General features: G+C 50.5%; 3 protein-coding genes across 3 annotated transcripts; 1 reads left to right on the forward strand and 2 right to left on the reverse strand.

Moving 5' to 3' along the window:
• The first annotated feature begins 1,057 nt into the window (after window positions 1-1,057).
• BO82DRAFT_11960 (uncharacterized protein) lies at window positions 1,058-2,567 on the forward strand. Its single transcript, XM_025629869.1, has 3 exons — window positions 1,058-1,522; window positions 1,593-1,916; window positions 1,988-2,567. Exons 1-3 carry the CDS (start codon window positions 1,294-1,296, stop codon window positions 2,452-2,454), a joined length of 1,020 nt encoding a protein of 339 aa, XP_025486031.1. The 5' UTR covers window positions 1,058-1,293; the 3' UTR covers window positions 2,455-2,567.
• A 428-nt stretch (window positions 2,568-2,995) lies between these two features.
• On the reverse strand, window positions 2,996-4,474 carry BO82DRAFT_348480 (putative epimerase/dehydratase family protein; the record flags this gene model as incomplete). Its single annotated transcript, XM_025633832.1, has 2 exons — window positions 4,200-4,474; window positions 2,996-4,148 (listed from the first exon to the last, which is right to left on the reverse strand). Exons 1-2 carry the CDS (start codon window positions 4,331-4,333, stop codon window positions 2,996-2,998), a joined length of 1,287 nt encoding a protein of 428 aa, XP_025486032.1. The 5' UTR covers window positions 4,334-4,474.
• A 4,331-nt stretch (window positions 4,475-8,805) lies between these two features.
• Window positions 8,806-10,572, reverse strand: BO82DRAFT_297769 (FAD-binding oxidoreductase; the record flags this gene model as incomplete). The annotated part of the gene is made up of 5 exons (XM_025631961.1): window positions 8,806-9,067; window positions 9,140-9,519; window positions 9,572-9,975; window positions 10,037-10,250; window positions 10,309-10,572. 5 exons carry the CDS (start codon window positions 10,570-10,572, stop codon window positions 8,806-8,808), a joined length of 1,524 nt encoding a protein of 507 aa, XP_025486033.1.
• Between the last annotated feature and the right edge of the window lie 3,217 nt (window positions 10,573-13,789).

Consider the following 13,789-nt stretch of genomic DNA (forward strand, 5'->3'; position numbering starts at 1 on the left):
TATGCTTGATAAGCCATGGGGAACCGGAGCCTGAGATTCAGAGAACGTTCGGGATCTCCCCTGAATCTTAGCCGGAGGTCTAGATACTGGATACTGAAATCGCAGCCAATTGTAAGGGGCCGTTTCTCATCGGGATTGGAATATTAGGCTTATGGAGTCTAGAGTATGGGTCCGAAAAGCATGTCGTTCGTCTCGTTGGCAGGTGGTGAATCTAATGAGATCACAAAGTGGGCCCGGATGGCGGAAGGCTTCACAACCGAGACCAGCTCAAATCGGATCCCTCAGCTCCCGTCATATTTTCCCCCCGGGACGTTGGGCAACCGTTCAGATTTTGCATCAGGAGCCATGAAACACGGATCCGATGAATGCCCTCCAGGCTGTCACTATTTGATGATTAATCGGGAGTGATAAACTTAAATCTCACCTAAGCGGAGGTAGCTGCCAACGTGGTTCCGTTGGCTTTTGGGGACGCGTACGTCTGGGCAAAAGAAATGCACCTCATTGCAAAGGTGCAAGAGATTGTCGTCCGGATAACGCGAGATAACGCGACCGGTGCGTTGGGAACCCCAAATTCCGAGACGAGCAAATGCAGGCGAGAGCACGATAGCGGATCGTCACGGATCGCGAGAGTCCAAGGCGGGATCGTCGACGCTATTTGGAAGGTCAAAGACTATCTATATGTACTAGTAGTCTGGACGTATTCGCGCCGGTCTATGTCGAGAGGAACCGAAGTTCTGATACCCCGTATCCTCATTTCTGGATGATCTCCGTCACAGGCCGTACGGTGAAGTGCCGTCCCGAGAGGGTGGAACAAGCTGGTGGAGGCCAATACATCTTGGACCCCGGAATAATTTGCAGTTATCTGACCACGAGGTCCTTATTTGTATATCTAAGTGCTGCTGCGTGGGCTTGGGATAGGAGACGTTGACGTCGAGGGCGGCTGAAGAGGTACGTAGGACGGACATCACTGCCGGAAATGAGGAAAGGTCAGCTCATTTCCACAGAAAGTGCGGAAACATTTGTGCTTCTCAAGTCAGTACTATCATGCGAACAAGGTTTGAGGTCTAGACTTCTCTGGCCATGAAGGGGATGGAGATGGAGACGAGAGTCGATGCAGCCTCATCGATTGGGCTCGACTGAAAGGTTCCCGTCCGGAACACTTCTCCAGCACTTCTCCTCTTCCACGTCACCCTTACCTGACTTCACCATGAGACGAACCATTTCCCTTTCTCAAACAGCATCTTCACCGTCCTGGCTCTGACAATCAAGCATCTTCCAAGCACTCATGGCAACATGGGGGTGATCCTCAAGTTTGAGCCTATTCCAGGCCCAACCGCCGACTGGGAGGACACCGAATTATGGGTCAGAGTAGCCAACATATTTTGCCTGATATGCGGGTATTGGGCTTTCAACTCTCAGAACTTGACCCTGGCCCACATGGTCCCGCGCAAACATGGTAAATTCAAGAAAGCTGTCGGTTCGCACACGACGAAGTCGAACTGGGAAGACACGTATCGGCTGAGTTAGTGTCTCCGGTAGATGCACAGGAAACCCCTTTCCACGTGAACTGATCGAGTGACATATGCATCCAGTTATAAACGATACACATCACCGTGGATGCTATGTGTCCTGTAGCCAGGCGTCTGAGATGTTCACGGACGACGTACCCCTGAGTTGCTTTAAAGCCCTACTCTACTTCATGGAGTGTCTACCCAGGAAACCACGGAGGAATCGTCCGAATTGTCGAGGGCGACGGAGCGAAAGACTGTGTTTCGGTTATGTGGTTCACTCGTGCTGTTGGGAACTACTCAACACCCATCGCTTGAAGGCGCTTGCTGAGACAGACTTGTCTACTCTGTTGGTAGCCTTTCAGCACCGATGGATGGAATTTCAGATCTCGTACGCTTATGGGAAAGGTAAAGTGCTTCTTGCCTTTGGATGCTCATAGTCGCTGCTTGATCACTGATGTCTGATATTCACGCGATAGATCCCCCATCTACAGCAGACCCTTTCTACACACCTTCCGTCTTTGACACGATCTATGCTGAAATCAACGAAGCGGAGTGGTATAGAAAACAGGCAGCAGGCAAGGCAAAGAATCTACGACATACACTCCAGCCTGTAGACCGCCAGACTGGACTCCGGGCCCTTCCGTTTGAGCTAATCTACATGGTCGCTGAATACCTTTCGTCACAGGAGGCCAGAAGTCTAGAAACGATTTTAGCTGTTCGCCTTGGTATTTTATTCTGGCGTCCTAGAATCTCTCTTGATTTATTCTACGAGATACAGGCTGTCACGAGACGGGACGTCCACTGGGGTCGTTTGTTCAGCAAGCTGCAGGAGCTTGAGAAATCTGATGCCTTAGTATTACGTCGACAAATATTGGGATGCTTGGATAAGCACCTGGACAAGATCGAGACAGACAAGCAGAACGCGAAGCAAACTGAGATCTAGCGAGATGATTATGTCTTTCATGTTGTTATGGCCCGTAGTTCAAGTCAGCTCCGGAAAATGTTTTTTCAATTCATTGCCTTGAATTACCTTGTGAACCTACCAAACAATGGTAGCCAGATAGCTAGAGGGTAGAGCCTGAAGGCATGTAGCAAGGGCTGGCAATCACCACTGCTGGTTCTCCCACCTTGCCATGCACAGTTGGAGAGATGGAAGGAAGTGCGCGGGTTGGAGCCATCGGCTAACCCAAATCTATCCTCGGACGTCGAGGCCTCTGTTTCCCGAACCAACACACCTACCATGAACTTCCATCCTCATTTACTATTAGACTTTGAAGACGAGTATCTACAAACTCTCTGAGAATGACATCTTATACATTGTGGTCGCCAGAATAACAATATCTCAAAGCAGATTCGTGCCCGAACCTCCCTGACATACTGGGTGAGGCTCCGCCATGTTCCAGACCCATGCAGCATACGTACAAACGCGAAACACCTCAAAGCGGCGCCAAGAAAGACGGAAAAAAAAAATCATACTGCACTTGCTATAGATTGGCCCGCAAATTCGACGGCGTCTTACGCTCTGCGTTGGCCCGCACCAGCGCGCGCATGTAGTCGCGGGCCGCACCGAAGGAGAAAGCCCGTGGCTCGGTGAAGAGCCGGAGCTGATGAACCTGCGTGCTCAGCAACTCCGCGAGGAGCCGGGTCTTATCCTCGACAAAATCGAACGACGTGCCAACGACACCCCCCAGGCGAGCAGCCGGATGCTGCCTCGGTGATTGCCAGTCCAGGTGCTCGAAGACCATTCTGGGTCTCCAGGGCAGCACTCGCTCCTTCATGATGACCGGCCACCAGTCCCTGCAATGCCATCGGTGGGATTTCCCACTAACAGCATGCACAAATTCCGTAGTGCCCAGAGCCAGATGAGCCCACAGGCGGTCGGCGACCACATCGATGGGAACCTCATCCAGTGTGGCTTGGTGGTAAGGATCCTGGAGCCGAGAATTGAAGACGATCTCACGTCCCGGATCAGGGATGATCATGGCTGTCACAGTGAAAAATGGGGTGGATGATGGCACGCAGAATCCTGGGAAAGGAAACTCGCACGCAGGGCCCATGATGGACGGTCGGATGATGAGCAACTTATCTGAGGCGCCTGCTTCGGAAAAGCGATGGACCAACAGGCGTTCGGTGAGATGCTTGGCATAACCATAGGCCCAGGGGAAAAGGTCTTGCGACTCATATTCAGTGCTGCTGGCTCTAGCTTGAATTTCCTCCCATGCCTTCAGCGTGGATTGAGCCCAGTCCTCCGTGTCCCCACCAAGAGGGTACATTTTCTCTCTCACAGCCACATCCGTAGCCGGGGCTTGTGGCTTCCAGAGATGCGAGTTGGAATACGCACTTGAGATATAAACGAAGCGCTCGAGGTTCACAAAATCAAGTGCTAGCCCTGCTAGTGATACGGTGGGGATGATGATTGACTTTGACATTGCCGGAAGTCTACTCATAAGATTGATCGATGATGCTGCATGAACAACGATATGCACTGAATTTTCGAGGTTCTTCCAATCTGACTCTGAAAGACCCATTCGAGGTTGAGTGATATCCCCGTCGAGAACAGCGATCGAGTTTGCCGTCTGAAAGACTGGCTGAAAGATTGTCATTGGTAAGTGCTCGAGCCATCTTTCAAATGCTCTCCTAGGTATTGTTTTAGGTGATGATTAATTGGACTACTAGGGTCACACTTACTTGCGGCCGCCGCGACAGACAACGTAAACTCGAGCAGGAGTCGCTTCAGTGAGCAAGCGATAGAGGAGGGTTGTCCCCAGAAACCCTGTACCCCCCGTGACAAGGAGTACTTTCTTGTCGTATGCATTCCACATAATGACAATTTAATCGAAAATACGGGAAGCTAAGAGGACAAGACTTCTCGTTGGTGGTCAATATCTGTCGTCAAAATATTCCGGGAAAGGGGCATTCCGGGTCACCTCGATCACCACAGGGGGTTTAAATAATAGTTTGTGCTGGCTGAGTTCCTTTCCCCAGATATAGGCCAAAATCCAGATAGCCTTACCGACAGAGCTACAGGCGTGCATGACGATGTTGCATCACTTGAGTCTGACATGCATCGATAAGACCGAAAGATTGCTGCCGAGGGCGACACGACCCCAATCATTGATCAGCTATCATGTGGATCTTCTACATGCTGCTTACCCTGCCCCTTGAGAATGCATATCCCTCCACTTTGACTTTACTCGAAGACATTGCTTTTTTCGCTTCTGCATGTGTACCAAACCTGTTGGCAGATTAGCCGAACAGATCGAAGGCGACACTCAGCAATCGATTCCCTACGAACCGGCAAGATGTCCCTAATCCATGAGAGCGTCAGTGCACATTTGATGATATAGAGTTCACGGTCGCTTTCGACGCATGACGAACCTTCATTCGTATCAATTGCCGCTAGAATTTCGATTATCTTGCTAATTCAGGAGTCGGGGTCGGGTCATGACTCGGGCAACCAGCGCAATTGGTCTGAATAGAAGAAAACGTGCGATCATCCATGTGATCTCGTGAGTGGGCCGTCTTAGGACTAAGCGATACATTCGCAGCATCTGTCCTTTTGTCGTCTACACCATCACGGCCACCTACGCGGCTTGCGATGTGTGCGTGGGTGCTCTGAAGTTGCCGCGAGCCTAGAACTGACGAAAGTATTTGGCCATATTATGCTTGAATATGGATTGTTCGAAAACAGGGCGTCTCTCGACCTTGTGCTCTGCGTGCCGGGAAATAAGTATTATCTTTCCCTTATATTATTACGTCGCTGAAGCTGCTGATCGCCCACCTTCTGAAATACGTGATATTGGAGCAATGACTGTCTCGGCGTTGGGGCCAACATAGTCGCATTCGCTGCATTCTTTGTGACACCTTCATTGGTTGCCTAGGTCGACACCATTGATGCTTTCCTTGGCCCGTGTGCTCAGCAAGGGTGTCTTAGACCACTAGCCGCCGCATGATTTGATAAGGCTTCATGAAACTCTCTATAATCCATGTTGATTGGTGTAGTCTTGTGCGCAAGATCTACCACTGATGCTCTCGATCTGGATCTCAGCCGCCATGTGCGGGCCGGCGCCGGGGCCCACAGTGTCTGTCGAGTGTGAATGCCGGGTGACGATTATTCTTTGCTGCAGCAAAGCAATTTATTTGACTGATGTATCGTTCAGCTTGAGCCGGCACATTGCCGACTCAGACTGAACATGACCATAGACAATATACAGGGAAGTGAGGTCACATAGTCATCCGAATCGTCTCATCAAGATTGATCTTAACATTTGAGGCACTGAAGCTACGGTGTGCTCTGTCCCAGCAAATCCATGCTCGATGTTCGATTAGCTCTTACAGAGCCAGATCACTAACCAACTTTTTCTGCTGTCCTGCTTATTGCAAAAGTCACATGTGTTGTAGCCGAACACGAGCAACCTATCACGTACATGGCAGAGAAACCCGCGTTTCCGTGTGATATGTGATGCATATTCTGCAGCCATACCCACAACCTGGTCACAGCCCTGCATAAAGTGTGGTACTCCAAGCCACCAATAGCAGCAGCCCTTTGGATCATCCCTGCACATACACACGCACTTTATTTTGGCGATGGATCCTGATTCCTTTGCGCAAAGACTAGCCTTTCCTGCGAGGCAAGGGTGATGTCTCCTCGTCAAAATGCCCTCTTCAGGGAGATGTGTATCAGTGGCGCCTACCCTTATCTGAGCTTTTCGTTTCTCTTCCCGGAGAAAAGAAAGGGGGGCAAAATAGGGCAAAAACGTCCGTACGAGTGATATCGAAGAGCCTCTGCTGGCTTCCCCACCATAGTTCGCTGAAGTAAGAGCATCATCCCTGAGGTGAAGCGGGTTAATAACGAAATGCCGCCTATGAGCGAGACCTTGTATCCTCGCCTGACCTCTCATCTAAAAGTCAGATAGGTCTTGCCTATCATGTTTTTTGCTTATTCTGCTCCCCCCTCTCCCCCCCACCCAGCTACTATGTGATTCAGGTGCATTGGTAAATCGAGCTCAAGCACCGGAAATAAAATCAGCACACGGAAGAAATGGATTTTTCCCCCTTTGATCTGGCGTTCGCCCGCCTGCTGGAGTTTCGTCTTACTCTCATCGTGCGAAGTCGGCCCGGACTAGATGCTTGTCGCGCAGCTCTCCGACTACTGGTGACAGATATCCGCTAATGGGCATGAGGTTGAATCTACGGGTAGGCGCCATACAAGTATTCGCCGGTCTGGTCAGAATCTCAATGAGCATTGCTTAACATGTCGTGCACTACATTGAAGATAGTGGCTCACACATAGGTCTGCGCTGAACAGAGGATGCAGCTCCTCCGCACCCACGAGCTGCGGATTGAGGACATCTGGCATGAAAAAGGAAGTGAACAAGCGCCTTCGTGAGATACTCCCGACCGTTGATCTGGACTCCGAAGAGAGTCCGTCGACTGCTCGTCTTCACGAGACCGAAGAGCTGCAGGACCTTCTCGGCCAGCGGAAAGGTGCTTTTCGTCAGCACGTGCTCAACATCCACGCCGTACTCCTTCAGCATGCGTGTGTACTTCGTTCTAACGTACAACACCCGCTGTGTGATGCCACCGGTGAGCCACTCGGTTATCTTATCAGCATCATGGATGCTGCCTTTTGCCTTCTTCAGACAGATTTGACCGGCCTAATCCCATTAAGAGATAGGGATTCATCACATCGCAAAAGCATGTCTCTCCATCCTAGGAGAAACCGCCCCGCCTTTTGAGTTCGTCGCCGCGTGGACGAGTCTGCCGGCGTATGAGCTCAAGGTGCAAGGCAGGACGCCCCGGTGGTGCAGGGGGAGATCGGGCTCTGGCAGATGCTGGTGACGTGGAAGGGGCGGACGGGCGGCTGGGTGAGGCCATCTGGATGCGGATGGGGAATGTGTCGGATCCAGCCTCTCGGACTTCGGTGATTCGGGATGCGAAGTTGTAGGTCGAGGGGTGGGGGATTTCTATGTTAAGATGAGAGAGGGAGCTTAGGTTGTCCTGTACAGTACATGTCGGTCGATGGGATTGGCCCCTTCAAGCAAAGAACACTGACCAGCTAACTAGCAAATCCAATTTCTCGCACGCGGAGCAGGCTCTGATTGCTTCAATAGGAGAGAGACAGTCTAGGCCCATCGGACTTGCCGGTCTTCTATGGCATTCAGAATTCCCAAACCTATTGCCGAACAATGATGGGCAAGAAAAGAAAGACAAAGTTATCCTTCAAGCAGAAACATGAAACGTCAACCTTGAAACCCATCCGTGTCCTACTCACAATGCCGCCCTACTTACTTTCCTCGCTGCACTGCGGTGCAAGTCCATACTGACTCTCGAAGGTGCCATCGTCCGATCGAATCTTCTCCCGAGAATTCCCCACCGGTCGGTTGCATCGATGTGGTTGATTCAGTCTGAGACACCCGTTGCAAGGACCCCCCATACTTCCGAGAGGTCTTCTAGCTCTGGCCCAAGCAGTCTGTTGTAGCCATGTTTGTAGGTCATTGAGCGGTCAGGCCGTCTTGGTGTAAATGGAGGTATGTTGCGATAGCCACAATCATCACATCGATGCAATGATGATGGATGTTTCTCACCATCAGCTGGGAGTCTACAGATAGAGGGAAGGCCGGAAAGAGTGGGAAGGGGAGAAGAGGAGAAGAGGAGAGAGAGCTGAGATCGAATGGAGAGGCCTGGTTTCGGCCCGTCCAGTCATCTTTCTACCGTACTTGGTTGGTAATAGTACTACTATGCTTCGGGAAACCAAGCTGCATGAACACCGTCGCCACATGGGGATAAGTGTGATAACATTATCCCCTTACAGTTGGCGAGCAGAACCGTGTCCTGGAGACCCTCCTTGGGCATCCTAAAATACCAGAATCTGGCCCGAGCTTCGACCCTTACAGGCAGCAAGGGGTAAGGTGACGATTTGACCTTCGGGTCAAGTCTTTTAGGCTCTAGAATCGACCTAGAACACATGATCTACTCGGTTTGAAAATATTTCACGTAGTTAGGGAAAGCCATGGGTCAAAACTAGCTTTCGACTGCTGTGACTCAATGCATCGATGGTGTGAGATTAAACATGAGAACGGCTCGAGTAGACAATTGCTGCAACTCATGCTCTCATAACCTATGCAGATAAGCCAGATAACTCAGGATACTATCAAGCTACAACTACTTCGTTGACAAGGCATTGAAAATAGCTCAATAGTAATTCGATTGTAAAGAATAATCATAAGAATACTCAATCTCTTTCTCTCACATCACCTCTAAGAATAAGCGTAACCTGTTCTTTTGCAAGCCTCTATTCCAGGGGAATAAGAGGGACGTGATAGGCGAACTGATTGGTCGGGTCGTAGATAGCCTTGAGAGCCCAAAGCTTCTCCAAACGCCATGGCTCGTACCCATAAACCTGTTCCAGGGGCTCGTCACCAAATGCATAAATGACATGTGCACTGGGTAGCCGGTCTGGCTGGCCATCAATGAAGAGCTCACGGATCTCATGAGCAAGCTGCATTGCCGGCGCATCAAGACTGGGATCCGGAACGTGCGTTATTGTGGTAACTCTGTGTGACGAAGATGTCAGCTTTCACCCTCTTGTAAAATCAAACTCAAAAAGGAGAAATGAAAGGCCTTACTGATTGATATAATCATGACGGTGCGGGAAAGCCGAACTCGCTGAGTCAATTGCCTTGACAGCTTGGTTGGAGTATCCCTCGAACAAGACAAAAGATGCTGGCCGGAGTTCCGGATACTCCTTCAGCCTGGCGTCGAAGAGATCATAGACCTGGCGGCATGCCGATGTGTTATAGACTTGTAGCCCAACGGTAGATGCCTTCTTTGCAAATCCTTTCGCACAAGTTGAGTCGAGGTTGCCATTTCTTGACGCCAGAGGCATGTCAGGGTAGGGCACAGTCCCGTCGGTGATATTGATCGGGCCGATAGCATCAAATGGAGCCAGGTACTTCTCTGCATCGATCTGCGGACCAGCGTAGTTGAATGTCCAGTAGAGGATCACCTTGTAGACGTCAGAAGCTGAGTCAGAGGTATAATAGAGATACTCAGCTCACATCAGTGTCGCTAAACAATGGGTTGAATTCATAATGGCCAAAATCAACGTCCATCTCCACCGGTTGCGACCCATTGCGAGCTATTACCTTGTTCAGTGTCTCGAAAAAGGGCTCAAGCTTATCCTGTGTGAACACGTAATTTCTAAAGTACCAAGTATCCTCCTCATGCGGATAGATCTTCATCTCGTAGCTGGCCACCACGCCGAAGTTGTGTCCGGCACCCTTCATGGCCCAAAACAGATTCTCATGGCTGTCGTCTGAGGCTACAACTGTAGTTCCATTGCCCAGCACGACATTCAGTCGAACCATGTTATCAAGCATCAGGCCGTAGCGCGTTTTGTACCTTCCATGGCCGCCTCCAAGAGCCTGGCCAACGATGCCTGCGCACGAGCTGGCTCCGGTGACTGAAGGAGAAGGCGGGTTAGCCACCTGAATAGATGGCGTCATAGACTGAATGTGACAGACCTGTAACATAGCCTTCTTCCCACAGCGCGTCGATCAAATCCTGGGTGCCTGTTCCTGCCGATACACGCGCAATCTGCCTCTCTCGATCCACCACGACGTCGGTCAAGAGCTGGACGTCAATGGCCATACCCCGGAACTTCCCTTGCGATATTGGTAATCCATAGCCGCGGTTGACCGTGTAGAAAGGAATGCCATTTTGATAGGCATATTGAACCTTTTCCACTTTAGTCAAGAGAATTTGGCAGCAAGAAAGGGAAAAGAAAAACACCTACCACTGTCGAGATATCATCTTCACAGCCGACTTGAACCCAGACTGTGAATTGCGGGGCCATATACTCCTGAAACCGGATCACTCGCTGTGGCCATCGAGGATCATCCGGGCCAAAGATATAAGAGGATCCGCAGAGTTGTGGGCCGAGCTCGAGTTGTATCTCGAGAGGTATCAATTCTGCACGCGACATGACACAGTATTCATCGTTGCAGCTGGTCAGCGGCACCGCTTGTCCAAATGACTGCAGCAACGTGAGGATGAGCATGAGCAGAGTGATAAAATAGAACATGGTGACTGAATCGATCTGATGACTGTAATGGAGGGGCAAATTATGAGTGAGAGTATGTGTGAGTTGGGGAAATTCGAGTACGAGACTGAGAAAAGGGATTGCATGGACGAGTGAGTCTCCAACCTTTCATATGAGGAAGGTGCACTTTTCATTGGGAAGGAACTCAACCTACCTACCGAATGCCATCCCAAGACTTGTTCCATAGTATACAGATATGTATAGGTTATTGAATATGGTATTGTCTCTATAGACAAAGGTGGTAACTGAATACCAACTTACTTGTTGTCAAGCGCTCTGCTATTGTCTACGCAAGGATCTCGGGTTGCTTGCCGCCCATACATGAATACTACCAAACAACCCTCATCTTATATAGGAATACTCACTTGTCAAAGACAAACCTCAAAACAAACACCAAAAAGCACATACAGAGCCTGATCTCAAGTCTGGATCTTTCCTCCCCGACCAAGCTGACAATAGGGTTCTTCCATGTACAGTGCATACAGTGCATCCACCTTAATGCACAGAGCGAGCCATCCTTTCCTATCGACTTGGAACTGTTAACACCTTGCCTCGGTCCGTTGCCAGTGCCGCAACATGGGGTACAAAACCGGGACTCCTATACAGGTGACGTCACACTCCAGCCCCCACCGACCCTTTCGGCCTCACCAGCGTTGATCATCCAAAATACACTTGCCATACAGTAAAACATCTAGAAACCCTCCTTGGAAAATCCCGAACAAGCCACTTAGCTCGGTGGCTGACCGGACAGAGAGGCACTCGTCGAATGGACCTCAGGGACGCAAAAGTTTTTGGTGACCTCCCGAGTCACAGTACTTCGTATCTTGAGAACTAGAACAAACAATGCATGTGGCATGAAATACTTTCCTTTGTGAATGTCGGGGCATGGTTCACTTCTCAATACCCATCTGGCAATCCCTGTTTCCACACGGAATATTACGAATCACAAATCACGATGCCCACGAGGAGAAAGACAAGAGCCAAGACCAGGACCGCTGCGTCAAGAGCTAAAGGATAGGAGACTTGGCGTGCTCCACCTGGGGACTTTTCGTGCGGTTGCGAAGCTGGTATCTACGGAGAGTATTGCGAATGTGCCGAGATTGCGACGCATTTTCTACATTGTAATATGGAGAGCGGTTCGAATAGCTGAGGGTCTAGAGAGGGAAAATGGTGCTGCAACATGCTACAAAGCTACTCAGAGTAAACATACTAAGACGTCAAACTCGTCTTTCTGTGAGTCTACATGCTTGTCCTTGTCCGGTTTGGCTACCGTAGTAATTGTCGGTGGTTCAGAACTGAACTACGGCGTAGTGTACCTATATGTTTGCTAAAAACTAGTTATATTAGGGGGATGCATAGTGACTAATTATGCCTTGGATCCATGCCTCCATGCCACCACCATTTCTGGATTTCATGAAGAAGCCGTGAACGTAGAGGGAGGGACAGGTCTAGGGTGCATGACAGATGAACGATCAACAAGAGCGGACTCCTGACAGGCTGCGTAAGACACGGAGTAAGACGGGCCAATTCATGGAGGGTGGTTGCGGTTATCCCCAGGTTTCGGATTGCCCAATTGGGTAACCCGAGGTAACGCATGGATGGGGAAGACTGGGTCGGCCACAACCGAATGGTTCGACTGCGGAGGTAGGGAGGGGGTTAGAAAGTGCCCTGACCGCGGTCTCTCTTGGCAAGTTCACTTGAGCTGGCTAAAATAATGGGGCTACATGAGCATGGCCCCTCTTCAAGCGTGCGCGCTTTTTGCAACTGTCCCAGAATTGAAGAAGCAAGCCAGGAATGGTGGCTTGTGCCTATTATCATCGTCGGCCAGTCAGAGGCGCGGGTTGCGAAGACTTACTTGCCGTCCCCCAACCGTCAAGTCGGCGGTTGGCGACGGTCAATTGGTTTTGAAGCAGACATACCAGTTGATCTGGTTGCATCCCCGCGAGATTTAGAAGATGTGGTGAGCACTAAAATTTTGAGATATGCCGCTGGATGACCTTTGAGAGACTTGAAGGTGCCGTGGCACTGACTGCTCTTGCATCAAGTTTGGGCCGATGCTTCGGGGGCGGGCTTTCGGCCCATCTGGGCAATTCTTCCAGCATCATCGGCAGAACCGGGCGCCCCCACGGGAATTCCGTCTGATCTCATTCGGGTCAAGCCATACCTTCCTCTTTCCGATTTCCCAACTAGATGTTGATGCTGTTGGCTGATTCCAAGTTAATTTCTCGCCGGCTCATCAGGCGACATTGTTACTTGCGGTTGGTCCGTTCAGATTATTTAGACCAGGCTCTCACTAAGCGGCATCCCGCACGCGTCTTGAATGGCCCGGGTGGAGCTCTGTCCATACTGCGATTGGAGCGCATGCAATTGACGAGTGTAACAGAATGACTGATGCTGGATTATATTGCCGACTGAAGTCGACAAAAGAGACAGGTCGACTTGGAGAGGATCCGATCGGGGCTAGTCAGCAGTGAGACGGGCTTGACGATAATATTACGGGACCAGAATAAGACAACCGGCCGCCTGCATGAGCCTCAGTCGCATATCAAATGCTTCGCAGTAGAATATGGTCGCTGTTAAAATCAGAGGAGAATGAGTGGTTTTAGGCCATCAGACAATATTTGCCGCCTCCTTGATTGGCATTCAAGTACCTGTAGCCCAGGTATGGGAGTGTTGGCGGCGAAGCAAGGGAGAAAGAGATCCCAAATCGACAGCCACGAGGCGGATCGAGCCGAGGCCCTTTTGGATCTTTTCCCAAACAGGTAAAGTAAGAGTGCCTCGGGGTTTTGCGGAGTTCTCCAGACCCCCGGATTCTGAATAACCAGTCCTTCACTCCTCAACTGCTCAGCAATCATCCCGAGTCCCGAATTGAGGGGAAGAGGGGTGAGACGGAGGAGGCCCCCGCCGGTGGGTATCATGAATTATGGGTCATGGCACCTTACGGCGTAACATAACTTGAACCAAATTGAACCCTGTGAGTGGACACTGGTCAACTGCGCAGGGAAATGACGATTAGAGCCCCGATCGTTGCCTTTTCCTGCTTTTCGAGCCACGCGAATGGAAACAACGAGAGAAGGTGACACTCTCTCCGATCGGCGCTGCTGCATCGAAGCCTTCTTTTCCCTCGGTCTGATACCTACTGAATGCCCGGAGGGATTGATTGGCACTGTAACGT

Source organism: Aspergillus uvarum, assembly GCF_003184745.1.
Source record: "Aspergillus uvarum CBS 121591 unplaced genomic scaffold BO82scaffold_103, whole genome shotgun sequence".
In the NCBI taxonomy this organism is placed as follows: domain Eukaryota; kingdom Fungi; phylum Ascomycota; class Eurotiomycetes; order Eurotiales; family Aspergillaceae; genus Aspergillus; species Aspergillus uvarum.

Excerpts from the sequence above, each read along its gene's own strand:
- BO82DRAFT_11960 (XM_025629869.1), top strand. The coding sequence starts at position 1,294 with ATGGGGGTGATCCTCAAGTTTGAGCCTATTCCAGGCCCAACCGCCGAC. Across the intron at positions 1,523-1,592 it reads GGAAGACACGTATCGGCTGA|TTATAAACGATACACATCAC; the intron begins GTTAGTGTCTCC and ends ATATGCATCCAG. Across the intron at positions 1,917-1,987 it reads CTCGTACGCTTATGGGAAAG|ATCCCCCATCTACAGCAGAC; the intron begins GTAAAGTGCTTC and ends TTCACGCGATAG.